The sequence below is a fragment of the Dipodomys spectabilis genome, unplaced genomic scaffold (genome assembly GCF_019054845.1).
Source record: "Dipodomys spectabilis isolate Male_0828 unplaced genomic scaffold, ASM1905484v1 ptg000004l, whole genome shotgun sequence".
NCBI lineage: Eukaryota > Metazoa > Chordata > Mammalia > Rodentia > Heteromyidae > Dipodomys > Dipodomys spectabilis.
This window is the reverse complement of record NW_024870681.1, coordinates 2,934,743-2,954,170: the sequence shown is the minus strand read 5'-3', so window position 1 is coordinate 2,954,170 and position 19,428 is coordinate 2,934,743. Positions and strand designations below refer to the sequence as shown.

The window sequence follows — 19,428 nt, the reverse complement described above, 5'->3', positions numbered from 1 at the left end:
CTGACCAGGTACCTTAGGGTTGAAGGCACAGCTGAACAAGGTTCCCAGGTCCCGAGCGAGTGATTCTGATCTTCCAGTCTCAGTTGCATAGAGGATTGTGACTTGGACTCGAGTCGCCATAATCTTGTGGATTAGCATAGCGGCAAAGAGCACAGCTCTGTGGGGACAGAGAAACGGATGCTGTGTGTTGAGACAGCTTCCAGAAGAGGCTGGGGACTCAGGAGGGCAGAGCAGACAGGGGGAGCCTGGTGAGCAATCTGCACTTGTCACCAGATGTCTACCATGACTAGTGGCCTTTTGTTCCCTTGCTCTTTTCTTTCTTGTGTGTGTGTGTGGGGGGGGGGGGGGGGAGGAGTATGTGCGGCGCATGCGCATGTGCCAGTCCCAGGGTTTGAACTCAGGTGCTGTCCCTGAGCTTCTGTGCTCAAGTCCAGTGCTCTGCCACTTGAGCCACTGCTCCATTTCCGGTTTTCTGGTGGTTAATTGGAAATAACAGTCTCATAGACTTTCCTGCCCGGACTGGCTTTGAGCTATGATCCTCAGATCTCAGCCTTCTGAATAGTTAGGATTACAAGCATGAGCCACCAGCACCTGGCTCCTTGCCATTTGTCAGTTCTTTTTTTTTTTTTTGTCAGTCGTGGGGCTTGAACTCTGGGCCTGGGTGCTGTCCCTCAGCTCTTCAGCTCAAGGTGAGCGCTCTACCACTTGAGCTACAGCGCCACTTCCGGTTTTCTGGCAGTTTATTGGAGATAGGAGTCTCACGGTGTCTCCTGCCCGGGCTGGCTTTGAACCACGATCCTCAGATCTCAGCCTCCTGAGTAGCTAGGATTACAGGCGTGAGCCACCAGCGCCCAGCCATTTGTCAGTTCTTAAAAAAGAGGGGTGGGGAGGAAGGGTTGGGACAACAGGACCAAGTGGCCCTCAGCAACAATGCTGAGGGAGCTAAACTCTATAAAGCAATTCTTTCTCTGGGTGCCATGTGTGCATGTGTGCATACATGTGTGCATGCGTGTATGTGTATGTGTGTGTGTGTGCGTGCACGTGCCAGTATTGTGGCTTGAACTCAGGGTCTGAGCACTATCTCTCAGCTTTTCTGCTCAAGGCTGGTGCTCTTCCACTTGATCCATACCTCAATTTCTGATCCACACCTCAATTTCTGCCTTTTGGCTGGTTGATTGGATTTAAGGGTTTCCTGGGCTTTTCTACCCTAGCTGGCTTCTAAATGAGATCCTCAGAACTCAGCCCTCTGGGTAGCTAGGATTACAGGTGTGAGTCACCACTACTTGGTTGTCTTGAGGGACTGGAAATGGAGACATCAATCCTGATGACTCCCACTTACTTCCCCAGGACTTTGAATCGGAGCTCTCTTCTCCTGGGCCTCCGCTTCCCATCTTGCCAGACATGGGTCTTCCAAGCCTCTACCTGCCAAAAAAGGAGATGTGAGGGTAAGTCCGGGCCTGGGATTGTGGCTGGGCTGGGCCCAGGGGACTCTCCACATCACCATGAGATGGGGAGGACAGGCAGGTCTGCCCCCACCTCATGGGAAGGGCACAGCATCTCCTCCGCCCAGTGTGGAGCCTGCACACCATGGTGGGCCCCTGGGCTGTTATTGTCTGGAGTGGGAGGCCAGTGTGTGATCACTCAGCAGGCGACCTCATAGGCACTCCAAACCAGGACACCTTCAGGAGGACAGGAAGGCGCTGGACAGGTATAAAAGCATCCTGGGCAGAGCATGTGTACACAGGCTCCATACTGGAGCGCCAGGGCTGGGGGTGAGGACAGTCCCCCCCCCACACACACACACCTGGTAGTAATAGAATGGGGACAGGATGTAGTTTAGCATCTCCTGGTGAAACACGGGTGTAATGCTCCCGGATGTTGGAGGGACCAGCCAAATCCAGTCAGCCGGGCAGCCACCCCGTAGCCGGTACTCGTTCTGCAGGTGCTTCATGAAGGATTCGGCGGCTGAGTAGTGATCCATGATGGTCACTTTGTGCTTCTGTAGCAGAAGACAGGGGAGGGTGTGAGTAGAGGTGAGGGGGTGCAGAAGAGAGAGTGGCCAGTGGTCACAGGGGTGCCTGGGAGCCGGGGAAGACCCAGCAATCTGTGACCCAGGACAGCCACTCCTTCTGGCCTCTCCTCCCCGGCTGCAGATGAGTGACCCCCTGGAGGGCACTTCCAGAGTCTCTAAAGGGGCCCTATAGGAAAAGCAAATTACCTGGATACTAACATTAGAGGCTGCAGGGAACCAGTTCAACCCAGACTGATCCAGGACAATCAGCCACAATGCCTAGAGCAACCTATTCAGTCCAGAGACATTTGCTTCATATAATGGTCCAAACTGTCTCCTCTCATTAGCCATGTGACTTTGATTAACCTTCCTAATCTGCGATCTTGTAGGATAGCAGTTCCTACATCATGAAGTGGTCGAGAGGATGCAGAAAGATGCAACTAGCAAAACATCCTGAATGGGCTGGGAAGGTGGCTCAGTGGTAGAGTGCTTGCCTTGCATGCTCGAGGCCCTGGGTTCGATTCCTCAGCACCACAAGCAAAAAGAAAAAAGCCGGAAGTGGCGCTGTGGCTCAAGCGGTAGAGCGCTAGCCTTGAGCTGAAGAGCTGAGGGACAGCGCCCAGACCCAGAGTTCAGGCCCCACGACGGGACCCAAAAAAAAAAAAAAAAAAAAAAAAAACAACATCCTGAGTGCTCTGCAAATGTTAATTGGGTTCCTTCATCTGTGAGGCACTGCTCAAGGCCTTGCCACAATGAGCAGAAAGACAGCTCTTCTTTGAGCTAGAAGCTATGGAGGGTGGGAACGATAAGGAGGTGAGCAAAAGCTTCTCAGGTGCCAAAGCTATGAGGAACCAAAGGAGTTGCCAATAGATTTTGGGTCATGTAAGTGCAGTCACATATATATGGCAGTTCTAGGGTTTGAACTCAGGGCTTTATGCGTGATCCACATGATGCCCCCTGTTCTTTTTTATTTTTTTTTTGTCCAGTCGTGGGGCCTGAACTCTGGGCCTGGGCGCTGTCCCTCAGCTCTTCAGCTCAAGGCTAGCGCTCTACCACTTGAGCCACAGCGCCACTTCCGGCTTTTTTCCTGCTTATGTGGTGCTGAGGAATCGAACCCAGGGCCTCATGTATGCAAGGCAAGTGCTCTACCACTGAGCCACCTTCCCAGCCCTTCTTTTTTGCTTTCGTTGTTTGGCTTTTTTTTTTTTTTCTGACATTTTCAGTTGGGGCTGGTCTTGGACTGTGATCCTGCTATTTATGCATCCTACATAGATTAGATGAAAGACCACCATGCCCCACTTGTTGATTGAAATAGCATCTTGGTAACTTTTTTTTTTGCCAGTCCTAGGGCTTGAACTTAGGGCCTGAGCACTGTTCCTGAGCTTCTTTGGCTCAAGACTAGTGCCCTACCACTTCAGCCATAGCTCCACTTCTGGCTTTTTCTGCTCATGTGGTACTGAGGATAGAACCTAGGGCTTCGTGCATGCTAGATAAGCACTCTACCACTCAACCACATTCCCAGCCCGTCTTGGTAACTTTTTCTCCAGGGCTAACCTTGAACCAAGGTATTCTCAGTCTCTGCCTCCTATGTAGCTAGGATTATAGGCATGAACCACTACACTTGTGTCACATCTCTTGATATTTTCGTATCTAGATGCTTCTTAACTGACGAGAGGGTTCTATCCTGGTAAACCCCTCATAAGTTGAAAAGTATCTTGAGTCTGCTGGGTGCTAGCTAGTGGTTCACACCTATAATCATAGCTACCAAGGAGGCTGAGGTCTGAAGATTGTGGTTCAAAGTCAACCTGGGCAGAGAAGTCTTTGAGACTCCCATCTCTTATTAATCAGCAAAAAACTGAACTGAGGGCATAGCTCAAGTGGTAAAGCACCAGTGAAGCAAGTAAGCCGAGTGAATGTGAGACCCTTGAGTCCAAACCTGGCACTAGCAGAAAAAAAGGGGGGAAAAAAAAAGAAAGGTATTGTGAGTCAAAATCAAGTGGATTCCATCTTACTTCCTGAGCACCCAAGACCAAAATTCCAAATTCCAAGTATGACTGCCTACAGAACTGACATTGCTCTAGCACTGCATCTTTCCCAAGACAACATTCCTACATTAGCTGCCCGGCTGCGAGAACCAGAAGAAACAACACGAAAGCCAAAGCTGGCCAAGTGAGCTTCCCATGGACCTGCACAGCTAAGCAGGTTGCACGAGCTAGCATTTAAATCTTACAGTAACGGGGAGAGGAAGTCAATGATGAATGGCTATGAACTGCCATCATCCTTGCTTTGCAGCCTTGTGTCCCAAAGGCCTTCCTGAAAGAAGAGGATGAGGAAGTTGTGGAGACTCTCACACCCCACCTCCCATCCCCCCCGCCCCCAGCCAGGGTCAGAAGACGGAGCTGAGGCTCCACAGGTTTTCTGGGGGCACATGGGCATCCTGCCAGTGTCGGGTGGGTGTGCAGAATCCCTGGGAGTCAGGATGTATGGTCCATGGCCAGCCCTTCCTGAGCAGGGCCAGCCCCAGGGGAGTACTTCCTGTTCCGTCTTAGCTCAGGGCCCATATTATACCAAGCAGTATGGATGTGCGCAGTGGCTGTCCCCGGCCATGGCGGCCAGGGTGGCTATTTTGTTTCCTTCCACCTTCATGGCCAAATCTAGTGCCTGGCACATGGTGAATGTTCGATAAAACCAGAATGAATAGATGAATGAATGAATGAACGATGACTCCATGCAGTAGTCTGCTCCCCAGGGGACCTGCCAGCTTTGTGGAGTTTTCCCTGGCTTCTAAATACTGTCACACTTCCTGGGGAACCAATCTGCTGTAGGTGGCCACAAGAGGTATGCTATTGGGTGCTGGTGGCTCAAGCCTGTAATCCTAGCTGCTCAGGGAGCTGAGATCTGGAGATTACAGTTCAAAGCCAGCAGGAAAGTCTATGAGACTCTTATCTACAATTAACCACCCAACAGCCAGAAGCAGAGCTGTGGCTCAAGTGATAGAGTGCTAGAGAAAACAGGCTGGAGCTGGCGGTTCATGCTTATGCCTATAATCCTAGCTACTCAGGAGGCTGAGATTTGAGGATTAAGTTTCAAAGGAAAGTCTGTGAGATTCTTATCTCCAATTAACCACCAGAAAATGTTCTGTGGAGCTGTGGCTCCAAGTGGTAGAGCACTAGCCTTGAGCAATAAGAGCTCAGGGACAGACAGTGCCCAGGCCCTGAGTTCAAGCCCCCAAACCACCACCACCAACAACAACAAAAAGACCCACAAAACACCCAAGCTACCTGGAAGCTATGGAGCACCGCAACGTTCATCTCTGTGACAACCTGGTCTTTCCAGAGGGAGGCCAGTGTGTGTGTCTCCAGGCCCATCCTTCTCCCCACTTCCTGTAGAGTAAATCGAGGTGAGGCAGTCCCTAGGGGATCCCCCCCACCCCACTGCAAAGGCCCACACCTCCACCTGTCCCAGCTGGATGTCCCCTGTCACCTCCAAGACGTTGTAGCGCTGACTGTCACAGAGGTCCCTGACTGCGATCTCTGTGCTCATGTACCAGCCGTTGAAGGGACACCCGGGGAACTCGAGGCCACCGGCATCCAGCAGCATGTTGGCCACAGCGGGCAAGGCGTACCACTTCAGCTCCAGCTCCTGGAACCACTCGTACCTGGCAAAGAGGCAGGGCAGCTATGGCTGAGGGCTTCTGAGCATCAGCAGTGTGTTCTATGTTCTAGGACTGTGCAAGCTGTGAGCCGCTGTGAATGTGGGAGGCTTTTCGCTTCCCTAAGTCTCAAATATCCCGTCATCAAAACAGGTACCAGGCCACAGACAAATGGCTCACACCCATAATCCTAGACTCCGTGATCTAGAGGATCATCGTTCAAAGCCAGCCCAGGCAGAAAAGTTCCCTAAACTCCATCACCAAAATAACCAGTAAAAAGCAGAGCTGGAGGCAAGGCTCAAGTGGTAAAGCACCAGTCTACCAAGCAAGCCTAGGGGGCACCAGGACCTGACTTCAAATCCTACTACTAAACAAACAAAAATAACACCAAGTACTGGCATCTAACTCATGAGATTATTTTTTTTCTTTTTTTTTTTGGGGGGGGGTCCAGTCATGGGGCCTGAACTCTGGGCCTGGGCGCTGTCCCTCAGCTCTTCAGCTCAAGGCTAGCATTCTACCACTTGAGCCACAGCGCCACTTCCAGCTTTTTTCTTTTTGCTTATGTGGTGCTGAGGAATTGAACCCAGGGCCTCATGCATGCAAGGCAAGCGCTCTACCACTGAGCCACCTTCCCAGCCCCTCATGAGATTATTCTAAGATAATATCACTTATTTGTATATTTAAATATTCTACAAACATCTATAACTGCACATCTGTTATGTGTCAGGTACCATGCTGGAGTACAAGATTCTGTCAAGGAGCTTAGAGTCTAGCACATAGTCTCTGGACTCTAAAGTAGCAAACAAATGTACAGCAAGAAAAAAAAAATGAAAGCCAGGAGCCGGAGGCTCACGCCTATAATTCTAACTACTCAGTAGGCTGAGATCTGAGGACAGTGGTTCCAAGCCAGCTTGGGCAGGAAAGTCCATGAGACTCTTATCTCCAATTAACCACAAGAAAACCAGAAGTAGGTGGAGTTGTGGCTTAAAGTGGAGCACCCAGCCCCTGAGTTCAAGACCCACAATTGACAAAAAAAAGAAAGAAAGACAGAAACAAAAATGAGACTATGTGTTAGATTCTAGGGGGCCAGGGGAGTCTTCTCCGAGAAGTGACAGAGCAGGAAAAACAAGAAATGTGCTTTGCCAAATTTTTAGAAAAAGGATGTGTCAGGTAGAGAGACCAACAGGTGCAAAGGCCCTGAGGAGAAGAGCCCAGCCCACACACATCAAGTACTGATATACAGAGCAGTGTTTACAATTGCCAGGAGTGCCAAAAGCAAGGGCTGAGCTGGTTGAGCTCTTACAGTTACTTTTAGAGCCCTCTCCTTCCCATACATTAGACAGGGACAGCTAAGGGAGGGCTCAAGAGACCTGGCCTGCTTAGCTAGAGAAACCCAGAGAGTTCTTCTCCTAAGATTGTTGCTTCCTGACCCTTGGGTCCCATTCATCCAAGCCTCCTCTTCCCCTCACTCACCATCAACCTCCAAAGTCCCAGGCCAGCGAGGAAGTGCAGAATTGCTATAGCATGGCAGGGTGACAACGTCACCAGGCTTTGGGGTTGGTGTAAAGAGAGGCTGGATGGTAGCAGGTGACGACAGGAATGTGGATCTGCACCCACGTAACCTCTCAGCTACTTACTTGGGGTGTTCCACGGGCACCTCGAGCACCAGGTCAGGAGGGATTTCGAAGAACTCGGGGTCCCGGCCATCCGCCTGCAGGACCAGAGGCAGCACATCGAAGCGACCGTAACAGGGCTTCCAACCCAGTTCAATGCACAGCTAGGAGCAAGACAAGCCCGTGAGTCCGTAGGCCCCGACTGGGTGCCTGGTCCGCTCTGGGCTCCCTGCCCCGGGGCCTGGGGTGGGGGGCTGGGTGGGTACCTGGGTGAATTCCAGGTTGGCTGGGTCCCCCCTGATGCTGCCGTCGGGCAGGTGGTAGCCGGCATACTGGATCAGCTGAGAATTCCACACGCGGAAGTCATGCTTCCCATCACTCCGCTGGGGGAACACAGTGATGGCCGACCTTCCCCAGGGCAGGGACCAGACTCTGTTTACCATGTGGCCATGGAGGGGGGCAGCTCCCAGCCTCCCCTCCCCTCTTCCCCCTCTACAGCCCCTAGAATGGAGCTGACCGGGGGCAGTCTGTGCTCTCCCACCAGCTGCTTTCAGGTCAGTTGGGGGGGGTCTCTTCTCTAGGAGATAGAGTGAGCCCCCCCCCCCCAGCCCTGGTGCTCATGTTCCCTGTTTCTGCCAGTGGAATTAGGAGGATGCTTGTCTAGCTCATTTGGGCAGACCACAGGCTCGCAGTGGGCTGAGGCAAACACTTCCTTGGATGTTAGTACCCTCTGCATCCCACACCCCACCCTTGTGCCCCCAGCCCAATCCAGAGCTCACCATTAAGTGAGCATTGTTTGCTGAGCCTGAAAACCAGTGATTGATTGCATGAACAGTTAGGCTCTGGGGGGGGGGGGGGGGGCGGGAAGGGGAGGATGCACACAGTGACAATGGCAAACAAAAGCTCTCTTGCCTCTCAGGAAAACACTGCAGCAGAGCCATCTGTTCGAAAACCAAGGTCTTATCCTACTTAAAAAGTGGGGTCCCTTGCCGGGTGCTGGTGGCTCACGCCTGTAATCCTAGCTACTCAGGAGGCTGAGATCTGAGGATCGCAGTTCAAAGCCAGCCCGGGCAGGAAAGACCGTGAGACTCCTATCTCCAATAAACCACCAGAAAACCGGAAGTGGCGCTGTAGCTCAAGTGGTAGAGCGCTCGCCTTGAGCTGAAGAGCTGAGGGACAGCGCCCAGGCCCAGAGTTCAAGCCCCATGTCCGACAAAAAAAAAAAAAAAAGTGGGGTCCCTAACCCTGATCAATGAAAGGATTACTTTTTTTTTTCTGGCTGGTTCTGGGATTTGAACTTAAGAGCCTGGACACTGTCTTTGAGCTTTTTTTTTTTTTTTTGGTGGGTCATGGGGCTTGAACTCTGGGCCTAGGCGCTGTCCCTCAGCTCTTCAGCTCAAGGCAAGTGCTCTACACTTGAGCCACAGCGCCACTTCAGTTTTCTGGTGGTGAATTGGATATACGAGTCTCACAGACTTTCCTGCCCAGGCTGGCTTTGAACCGTGATCCTCTGATCTCAGCCTCCTGAGGAGCTAGGATTACAGGCGTGAGCCACTGGTGGCCAGCTTCAATGCACATTTGGGCTAAGAATCCAGGGGCAGGCTGAGCGCATGGCAGCCCTGGGACAGAGCCCCCACCTGATGTTGCCGTTGTTGGTGGCGTAGCGTATGTGTCTGCAGATGTGTTCAAACATCTCCTGGGCGGTGGTACAGCTCCGGGCATCGAAGACCTGCACACACCCCACCCAGTCAGCCCATCACAGACTAGGCCCCAGAGGCCCCTGGGGCCCCGGGGGAAGCCTGCACACCAACACCCCAGGAATGCACATTCTCCCCTCTGCATCCACAGCACCAGTCTCAGCCCTTTCCCCAAACACTGGTCTCCTGCTCTCCTAAGGGAGCACAGGGAACCTCACTTGGAAACCCCCCAGCAATACCAGAATCTCCACAACATCAGACTTGTTTGGGGGATGATAGGATTGAACTTAGGGCATCATGCTTGCTAGACAGGTGCTCTCCCACTTGAGCCGTACCTCCAGACCTTTTTGCTTTTCTTATTTTTCTAGATAGGGTCTTACTTTCATACCAAAGTCCAGCTTTCTACCATGATCCTCCTATCTCTACCTCCTGTTTAGCTGAGATGACAAACACATGGCCACCATACTTGGCTTCCTTGTTGAAATCAGAGTCTCAAGAACTGGTTTTTGGATTTGGTTTATATTTTTTTCCCCAAGCTGGCCTCAAACTTCGACCCTTCCCATCTTTTCCTTCCACATAGCCTGGATTGTAGGTATTACCATGAGCCACTGAACCCTGTCCCTTTTAACACCTGATTTCAAAGCACTCAGGCAGATTCCTTTGCCATGTGAGTAGGTTCCACACAGCCCAGGGTGGCATTGTTGGCTTTCCACCAATTTCTCTTTCCAAATGTTTGAGATATGTTCCAAGAACAAATGAATTTCCAACAAAATGATGGCCTAGAGGACCAGGATAAAGAAATAAGGTATTTTCTTGGAGTCAAGAGTTCAAACACTAGCTGGACGCTGGTGGCTCACACCTGTAATCCTAGCTACTCAGGAGGCTGAGATCTGAGGATCGCCTGTCAAAGCCAGCCAGGGCAGGAAAGGCTGTGAGACTCTTGCCTGCAATCAACTACCAGAAAACCGGAAGTGGAGCTGTGGCTCAGAGTGGTAGAGTGCTAGCCTTGAGCAAAAGAGCTCAGGGACAGTGCCCAGACCCTAAGTTCAAGCCCACAACTGACGAAGGAAAAAAAGTCCCAACCCTGGAGGTCAAAGGCCTGTGTTGTGATACAGTAGTAACAGAAACATGCTCAATGTTTGGCTTTATGGGGACATGTGGTCTACTACATTTATCACAAGAGGTCAGTTAGAGACCCTGACGTAGGATCCTAGGCCTCCAGAGGGGAGTCCTTAGCCCTCATTCTCCATCTCCTCCACACTATCTGCACAGCCTAGGACACAGCATGCATGGCTGCTCCAGACCACCTGCTCAGGGCTCACTCCATCTCCCACTGGGGTCCACAGAGGCACACCTGCAGGTTGGACCACTGGATCCTGCCGATGCAGCGGGGGGCATTGCGCCAGGCGAGCTTGGTGGCGAAGATGAGCTCATCTCCTGTCAGCTGGTAGGTTCCTGTTGTTTCGATCTCCTTCGCTACCGCCTCCACCCTGGCCAGATGTTCCTCTATTTTTGCTCTGCGGCACAGGAAGACATCAGGAAAATCAACAATGAGAGACATACACCGGCATTAATTCAAGCCACTGAAGCAGGAACTGAAATTGGATCGCAGACGGGTAAGCAGTCCCTCTGGGAGATTGTTCCCTTCCAGGGCTGGCTTCAAGATCTGGGCTTAGCTTATGAGGACCTCACACCTAATGCACCATGGCCACTATCTTGAAGTTTATTATCACAGAGGATCAGCAAGCCCACATTTTCCTTTTTAACACTGGATTCTGCAAATGATGTAGCCGGTTCCAAGCTAAAGAGAAGCCTTGTCCTCTCTGGTTGCGTTTTTTGTGACTTATTCATCTCAATGAGGACTTGTCCCTCTCAGACACTTGCAAGACTGGAGTCTCGCAGTGGCCACCAGGAGACTCTTTTCTCCAATGAACCACCAAAAAGCCAGAATGAGAGCTGTGGCTCAAGTGGCAGAGCACCAGCTTTGAACAAAAAGCCAAATAAGATAAGCCAAGATCAGAGAGGCAAATGGCACATGGTCTCCCAAATATGCAGATGTTAAATTCAAAATGCAAGGAGATATGACAAAGTAAACAGCAAGAAACAAAGTAAACAGGACTCAAGAAACAAAGGACCTCTTTTTAATTCGTCACATCGTTTTTAGATGACTCTAAGTTCTTGACCCCACATGTGGTATATACAAGTGCACATAAGAAGGAATCTAGGAGGAGGGCACAGAAATCAGTGGAAAAATACAGCAGAGGGGCCCATCAGCTGCCCTGGACATTGATGAAAATGAACTAAGCAACTCAAGGGCAGCAATGGGAGGGAGCGAATGAGAGAGAAAGAGGGCACAGCTGACACTAACAAAAGGAAAGAAATGTACATATCTCCCAATGTGGAAAAAAATAGTTGTAGTGTCAAAGTTTGTAGAGTTCATAAGCTTATTATTTTTTTTTTTTTTTTTGGTCGGTCGTGGGGCTTGAACTCTGGGCCTGGGCGCTGTCCCTCAGCTCTTCAGCTTAAGGCGAGCACTCTACCACTTGAGCTACAGCGCCACTTCCGGTTTTCTGGTGGTTTATTGGAGATAGGAGTCTCACGGTCTCTCCTGCCCGGGCTGGCTTTGAACCGTGATCCTCAGATCTCAGCCTCCTGAGTAGCTAGGATTACAGGCGTGAGCCACCAGCGCCCGGCTGAGTTCCTAAGCTTTATAGACCATGATAATGACAATGCACCTTGTGAAGGTTAAAATGTGTGTGTGACTTTAGCTAAGTATCACTATCCTACAATGCAGTGAAATTAATCAGTCTCAATAAAGAAATTTTTAAAAAAGCCAAGTAAGAACCCAAGACCCCAAGTTCAAACCCCAATACTGGCACAAAAATAAAACAAGCAAAAGAAGGTGTTTTTGTGTGTGTTTTAGAAGTAAGGGTCTCAAAGCCCCAGGGCTTAACTACCAGGCCTGGGAACAGAACCACATTGGCAAAAAGAAAAATCAGGACTTGGATCTGTGAGTCACCCCTCCAGCAAGCCCAAGCTCTTCACTGCCTGCAGGGGAACTTCAACATTTCACCCTAGGGCAACAGAAGCCCTGAGGAGTTCCTCAGGAGCCTCCTTAGTCTCAGACACCATTGGGTGGCCTGGCTGGGTTTTCAGGGAATCACTTTGCCCAGTGATTCAAGCAGGCTTCAAAATTATCCCCAAGAGGAGAGGGGGCTCAGTCAGAAAAGGCTTTAACACACACACACACACACACACACACACACCCTAACCTTGAAATCACACACACACACACACACACACACACACACACACACACACACACACACACACACACACACACACACACACACACACACACACACACACACACACACACACACACACACACACACACACACACACACACACACACACACACACCCTAACCTTGAAATTCCCAATAGGCAAATGGCAACAAATAAAACTATGAAAAGAATGCACTGATAAAGGACAGTGGAGGACTGGGAACAAAATACCTCAGGTCTCCCCTTGATTTCTGACACAAGCACAAAGACAAAACATCGGGTGATCTTTATCCCCAAGGACATCCCTGCCAAGGGGAACTGCCAGGTAAGGTCACACCACGGTCCCCAAAGCTTCTAGAAACTTCACCCAAGCCATACTGCACCACCACATTGGTAGAGACCACTCGAACACTGAAGCCTTCAGATTCATGACTGTAAACACATTTGTGAACACACGAGGAAGATTATTTTGTGTGTGTGTTTGTAACAGTACTGGGGTTTGAACTGGAGGCCTGGTGTTCTGGCTTAGCTTTTTCTACTCAAGGTTGGCCGTCTACCCACTTGAGCCGGAGCTTCACTTCTGGCCTTTTGCTGATAAATTAGAGATAAAGCTCTCATGGACCTTGCTGCCCAGACTAGCTTTTTTGAGCCTTGATTCTCACATCTCAGCCTACCAAGTATGACAGCTGTGAGCTATAAGCACCTAGCTAGGAAGATTACTTTTTATATTTTAGAATTTGCTAGTTTACTATATTTTAAGGCACTCAAAAATGCCTGGTCTCTGTTAGGTCTCAAAGAAAAGAGCAAGCTTCACAATATACTCATTTCTTTTCTCTTCTCTTTCCTTCTTCCTTCCTTCGTTCCTTCCCCTTCCTTCCCTCTTTCTTTCCCCCCTCTCTCTCTCTTTCATTTGTTCTTTTGTTCTTTCTTTTTGTACTGGTCCTGATGCTTGAACTCAGGGCCTAGTCACTAACCTTGAGCTTCTTTTGCTCAAGGCTAGCACTCTACCACAAGAGCCACAGCTCTACTTCTGGCTTTTTTTGGTAGTGTATTGGAGATAGGAGTCTCATGAAAATGGCATGGTGACTCAAAGTGGTAGAGCACTATCCTTGTGCAAAAAAACTCAGAGATAGTGCCCAAGCCCTGAGTTCAAATTTCACAAACCGACAAAAGCAAAAAAAAAAAAAAAAAAAAAAAAAAAGTCATGTACTTTCCTGCTCAGGCTGGACCTCTGATCCTCAGACCTCAGCCTCCTGAGTAGCTAGGATTACAGGTGTGAGCCAACAGCACCCAGCGATTCTCCTTTTTAGGTCCAAGACCAGCACTTTAACTCAGTACCTGCTGCTTTCACTCAGTGGCTAGCGCTCTACCAAGTGAGCCACACCCCCAACCTCAACAGAGGAGATGGCCCAGCCAACTCTGCTGGCCATCATTGTAGAGGTGGGCTGCCCCTCATCAGACAAACTCCTAGGATTTCTAGGGTGGGGGGCATCGTATGTCCTGGTGGCTGTGACAAATGGGCTTTCCTTCCCAGAGAACAGCCACCGAGTGAGTGCATTCTCCCTGGGCTTCGGACCTCTCACAATTGTCTTCTTCTACATGTCACCGGCCCCCTGCATCCAAGACAGCCAGGAGCCCACAGCGCCAAAGAGCCACAGGCTGAGTGCTGCCACTACAGAAAAGCCAGGTGCAGGTGGCTCATGCCTATAATCTTAGCTACTCAGGAGACTGGGATCTGAGGATCACAGTTCAAAGCCAGCCTGGGCAGGAAAGTCTGTAAGACTCTTATCTCCAATAAACCACCAGAAAACCAGAAGTGGTGCTGTGGGTCTAGTGGTAAAGCACTAGCCTTGGGCTGAAGAGCTGATAGACCTTGCCCCAGGCCCAGAGTTCAAGTCCCAGGATTGACAAAAGAAAAGAAAAGAGTTGTAGTGGTGTCAGCTCCCGGGACTCAAATCCCAGCCCTGGGACTTCAGAATGTGTGTCTTCCAGCAAGTTCCTTCTCCTCTATGGAGACTATTTTCCTTATCTGAAGAGTAGAGATGACTTGACAGTACCTTTCTCATCAGAGACCAGGGCTGTCGCAAGCACCAAGTACTACAACACAGGCAGCACCCTGACAGGTCAGTACTCCACTGTGCATTACAACTGCTATGGATGCCAGGCGCTTGTGGCTCCTGCCTGTATTCCTAGCTACTCAGATATGAGTATCTGGCTCATATCTCATTTGAGATATGCAGATCGTGGTTCAAAGTCAGCCTGGGTAAGAAAGGCCATGAGATGCTTATCTCCAATTAACTACCTAAAAACTGGAAGTAGACTGTGGCTCAAAGTGGTAGAGCGGTGGCTAACCTTGAGCAAAAAAGCTCTGGGACAGCACTCAGGCCCTGAGTTCAAGACCCATGACCAGAAAAGAACTTCTAGAGATGTGGCTTTTTTTTTTCTTTTTTCTGGCAGTACTGGGGTTTGAGCTTGTGGCCTTGTGATTGCTAGGCAGGAGTTCTACCCTTGGAGCCCTGCTTGGGATGGAGGGGCATGGAAGAATCCGGATGTCTCCCTACCCCTACCCGTACCCCAGAAACTATGCTGTCCTTGGCCTAAGGGATAAGACACTAGTGTTGTACAAGCTCCCAGGAGACTCTCTGTGTAGCCTGGGTTGGGGACCATGTGCCTGAAAGATGGGGGGCCTGATAGGAAAGACACCAGGATGTGTCCAGCTTCAGTAGTTAAGGGGGTGGGATATCACCAGCAGCCACTCTTTCTGTCCCTCTGTGGCTCACTTTCCCCAGCAAGGCCCCTCCCTCCCCACCACACCAGCTCCAGCTCCAGAGCAGCAAGAATGGCGCCTCAGCCCTTCTTTCTGTCTCTCCCTGCATTTGGACAGCACAGTGTTCTAAAAGTATAATCAACATCAGGCACAGTGGTATAATCACAGCTATAATCCCAGCACTCAAGAAGCTAAGGCAGGAGGATCATGCACTTGAGGCCAGGACTTGGCGCTATAGAGCAAGAAGGAAAGAAATATATAATAACAGCTATCATCTAAGTTAACAGGCCAAGGGCCATTCTTAGCTCTTTTTACACATTAATTCACTTAATCTTTACATAAGCTCCTACAAGATAGGTTAATTAATGATGACTATTTTCAGGCAGGAAAACAGAGGCACAGAGAAACTAACTCACCTAGGAGTCATTCAGATGGTAAGGGGACACAGCAAGGATTTGAACCTGGGTAGGCTGCTGGCTAAACCCCAGCTCATAACCATGATGCTATACAACCTCTGTCTCTCTTTGAGTGTCTGAAAACTGCACTTGTTTTACACTGGCCAGTGGCAATGAATCTCTATCATCCACGGCCTGCCACCAGGCCAATACCTTCTTGGTGCTTCATGTATTCATCAAATTAATAACTGATCAGGGCTAAAGAAGCAAAGGACTCCTGTTGCCACAGAAGCCACTGGGAAGGAAGAAAATGAAGTGAACCCAGGGATGAGGCGCCCCACCCCATCCAAGGCTAATGAGCACCAGCCTGCCTTCTCCAAGTCAGGCGGCCTGGGTTCTAGCTGGGATTGGGGGACTTCAGGTGTGCTGTGAAGTGCCTGTTCTTCCACCAGGTGGTCTTGAGGGTCCTTTCACACACCTTATAATAAAACAGTCTGTTTCAATTCACAGCCAAGAGTCTCCTGGCTAGGGTATTTGTTATGAATTTACACAACCCTCATAACAACTTTAGGAGCCAGGTTCCATGATCCCCATTCTGTGGATAGGAAAGTTGAGGATCAGAGATGGTAAGTGAATTTCTCAACAACTCAGCAGTGGCTAAGGTGGATTCAAACCTAGTTACACTTCAACCCAGTTTTTGTTTGGTTTTATTTTGTTTTGCAGGTCCTGTGGTTTGAACTCAGGGCCTAGGTGCGAAGCCACAGCGCCACTTTCTGCTTTTTGGTAGTTTATTCGCAATAAGAGTCTCACAAGCCGGGCGCTGGTGGCTCACGCCTGTAATCCTAGCTACTCAGGAGGCTGAGATCTGAGGATCGCGGTTCAAAGCCAGCCCGGGCAAGGAAGACCGTGAGACTCCTATCTCCAATAAAAACCACCAGAAAACCGTAAGTGGCGCTGTAGCTCAAGTGGTAGAGCGCTCGCCTTGAGCTGAAGAGCTGAGGGACAGCGCCCAGGCCCAGAGTTCAAGCCCCACGACCGACAAAAAAAAAAAAAAAAAGTCTCACAGACTTTCCTGCCTGGGCTGGCTTTGAACCATAATCGATAGATCTCAGCCCCCTGAATAGCTTAGATTACAGGTGTGAGCCTCTGGTGCCCAGTTTCTGCCCACATTGTCTTAAACACTATTGCGATGTCTAAATAAAACCTTATCTCTCGATTGCAAGAGCTTATTCCAGATGAGGTCTTTTCTCTTGGTCCTGGGGTAGTGGTGAGATTCTAGAAGGCAGGGGGTGGGATATGAGAGCAGAGAGTGTCTGCTGGAGACAGGAGTGCCCCTCGGGAGAAGGGAGGAAGGAAGCCAATCTTACTCTTTGAAGGACTCATAATATTGATTGACAAACTCGATAGCTTGAGGTAGCAGTTCATCCGGAGAGGTAGGTGTGTTCTTGGGTCCTCTAGTCAAACTTTTGGGCTTCATTACGGACCCCAGGCAAGATGTGGACCTGCAAGTGAAATCCTGGAAAGAGAGGCAAGTAGTAAGGGTGGGGTATTTGACCTCTTGGCTGTTCTCTGCTAGGCCGGCTCCCCTGGCTGCCTCTCTCCTCTAGAGCTGCTCTAGCTCCCTGAACCTCCTATACTTTGGGACACCTCCTTCCTGGAGCCCAGCAGGCCTTCTCCCTGCTCAGATATTCCTTCTTGATCAAGCCTCAGTGGATGTAGGCTGGGGTTGTCCTTCTGTCTTGGCCTCTGTCTTCCCTCCTCTTCCGCTAGCCTTAGCCCCAGATCAATAGCTTCAGCTCTTGGGAGCATCTCATCTTTTTATTTATTTTTTTCTTATTTAAAGGGGTATATGAGCCGGGCGCTGGTGGCTCACGCCTGTAATCCTAGCTACTCAGGAGGCTGAGATCTAAGGATCACGGTTCAAAGCCAGCCTGGGCAGGAAAGTCTGGGAGACTCTTATCTCCAATAAAGCACTGGAAAACCGGAAGTGGCGCTGTAGCTCAAGTGGTAGAGCACTTGCCTTGAGCTGAAGAGCTGAGGGACAGTGCCCAGGCCCAGAGTTCAAGTCCCATGACCGACAAAAAAAGGGGGGGGGGGGAGGTAATATGTGGCTCCTGTGGGAAGCTGACTCTGGCATCAGACAAAAAACGAAAAAAACAAACTGAAACAGGAGGGCTATCATCCACAAAATCATAGGATAACATAGGAGGAACAAAAAAGTCCAAGGTTTATCCATTGTTGTTTCTAAGGAGTAGAGGAAATCAGTCTGCCTTCATGATCTAAAATTTTCCTTTTTTTTTTTTTTTTGCCAGTCCTGGGTCTTGAACTCTGGGCCTGGGTACTGTCCCTGAGCTTCTTTTGCTCAAGGCTAGCACTCTACCACTTGAGCCAGCACCACTTCTGGCATTTTCTGTTTATGTGGTACTGAGGAATTGAACCCAGGGCTTCATGCATGCTAGCACTCCACCACTAAGCCACATTCCCAGCCCCTATTCTTCCACTTCACAACCATAGCATGTGTCTTAAGCTCAGAATAAAGAATTTAAAAGAACCTTAGAGGACTTTTAGTCCAGCTATTCCCTGGGAGCTTGGAATCTCCCTCTCAAATAGCTCTTGAATCTTTCCAGAGACAGGGAGCTCACTACCAACTCCTTTGGTTCATTCAGTTCAGTTTTGTGCAATTCTGTTAGAAAATTCTCTTTTGAGGGCCAGGTGCTGTGGATCATGTCTGTAGTCTTAGCTACTCAGGAGGTAGAGGTTGGAAAGATTATGGTTGACAGACAGCCTGGGCAAAAAAGTTATTGAGATTCCTATCTCAGTCAATAAGCCAATGGCATGTACAGGTTGTACCAGCATAATAGGAGGATTAGGGCCAGGCTGGGCAAAACATGAGCCCCTATTTTAAAAAATAACAGCCGGGCTGGGATGTAGCTCAGTGGCAAAGCGCTTGCCTAGCAAGTGCAACGTCCTGGGTTCGATCCCCAGTACCAAAAAAGAAAAGACAAAAAAATACAGTTAAAAAAAACCTCAAACATAAAAAATAACAGCCATACCGCGGGCACAGCTCAGGGGATAAAGCGTAGCAAATACAAAGCCCTAAGTTCAAACCTCAGTACCATCAAGAAAAAAAAAAGATACTCTGCTGAAATCTATTTAAGAAAAATAGAGAGAGAAAGAGAAGGAGAGAGAGAGAGAGAGAGAGAGAGAGAGAGAGAGTGTGTGTGTGTGTGTGTGTGTGTTAGTACTGAGACTTGAATTCAGGGCCTCACACTGTCCCTTTGCTTTTTCCACTCAAGGCTGTCAACCTACCAGTTGAGCCACAGCTGCACTTCTGTCTTTTTGGTGGTTAATTGGAGGTAAAAGTCTCACAGACATTTTTGCCCAAACTGGCTTCTAACTTCAATCCTCAGATCTCAGCTTCCTGAGGTAGCCAGGATTACAGGCATGAGCCACTGGTGCCTGGCCTAATTTGGTTTTGAATGGTTGATTTAAAACAGGGAGCTGGTATCATTTGCTTCCTATGGTACTTTGTGAGAACAGGACTCTGTTCCCAGCACCCTTTCCATGCAGACAAGTGCTGGTTGCCCAGGGGAATCTGTGTTGGATTCACAAAGCCTCCATGGGTTCATTAGCTTAGGATGAAGGAGTTCCTGGGGAGACTCAGATTTCTTTCTCACCGACTTGGCCTTGTGGTGAAGTGTGTCCTGGAAAGTCACTCCACTGCTCCAGTTTGTGAGCTTTATATAGGGTGGGCAGGTTGATAGAGGCACATGTGACTTGTCCTGGGGTTCTGGAAGCTTCTAAGAGGAAAAAACAAAACAAAAAACAGGTTTTCCCAAATGCTTACAACCTCAGAAACCTACAGATGTCCCCCAGGACTCTGTGCCCACATGCTGCAGGGGTCTGTTCCCCCCCCACAGCTCTCCCCTCCCCCCCCCCCCCCCCCCCCCCCCCCCCCCCCCGCTTCCCACTCCATCTCCAGCAGCTGGACCACCTGGGTCTGTGC

The 19,428-nt window shown here is 49.8% G+C and overlaps 1 protein-coding gene across 1 annotated transcript in view; it reads right to left on the bottom strand.

Moving 5' to 3' along the window:
* The window catches only part of Nos2 (nitric oxide synthase 2), a 44,088-nt gene that overhangs the window by 14,743 nt on the left and 9,917 nt on the right, over positions 1-19,428 (bottom strand). The window contains exons 4-14 of the mRNA XM_042694442.1: positions 19,100-19,222; positions 16,790-16,938; positions 10,328-10,490; positions 8,914-9,005; positions 7,543-7,684; positions 7,301-7,440; positions 5,495-5,669; positions 5,293-5,394; positions 1,805-1,999; positions 1,340-1,422; positions 13-157 (exon numbers count right to left, since the gene is read on the bottom strand). Coding sequence (XP_042550376.1) covers positions 13-157; positions 1,340-1,422; positions 1,805-1,999; positions 5,293-5,394; positions 5,495-5,669; positions 7,301-7,440; positions 7,543-7,684; positions 8,914-9,005; positions 10,328-10,490; positions 16,790-16,938; positions 19,100-19,222 — 1,509 coding nt within the window. The remainder of the gene's footprint in view (positions 1-12; positions 158-1,339; positions 1,423-1,804; positions 2,000-5,292; positions 5,395-5,494; positions 5,670-7,300; positions 7,441-7,542; positions 7,685-8,913; positions 9,006-10,327; positions 10,491-16,789; positions 16,939-19,099; positions 19,223-19,428) is intronic.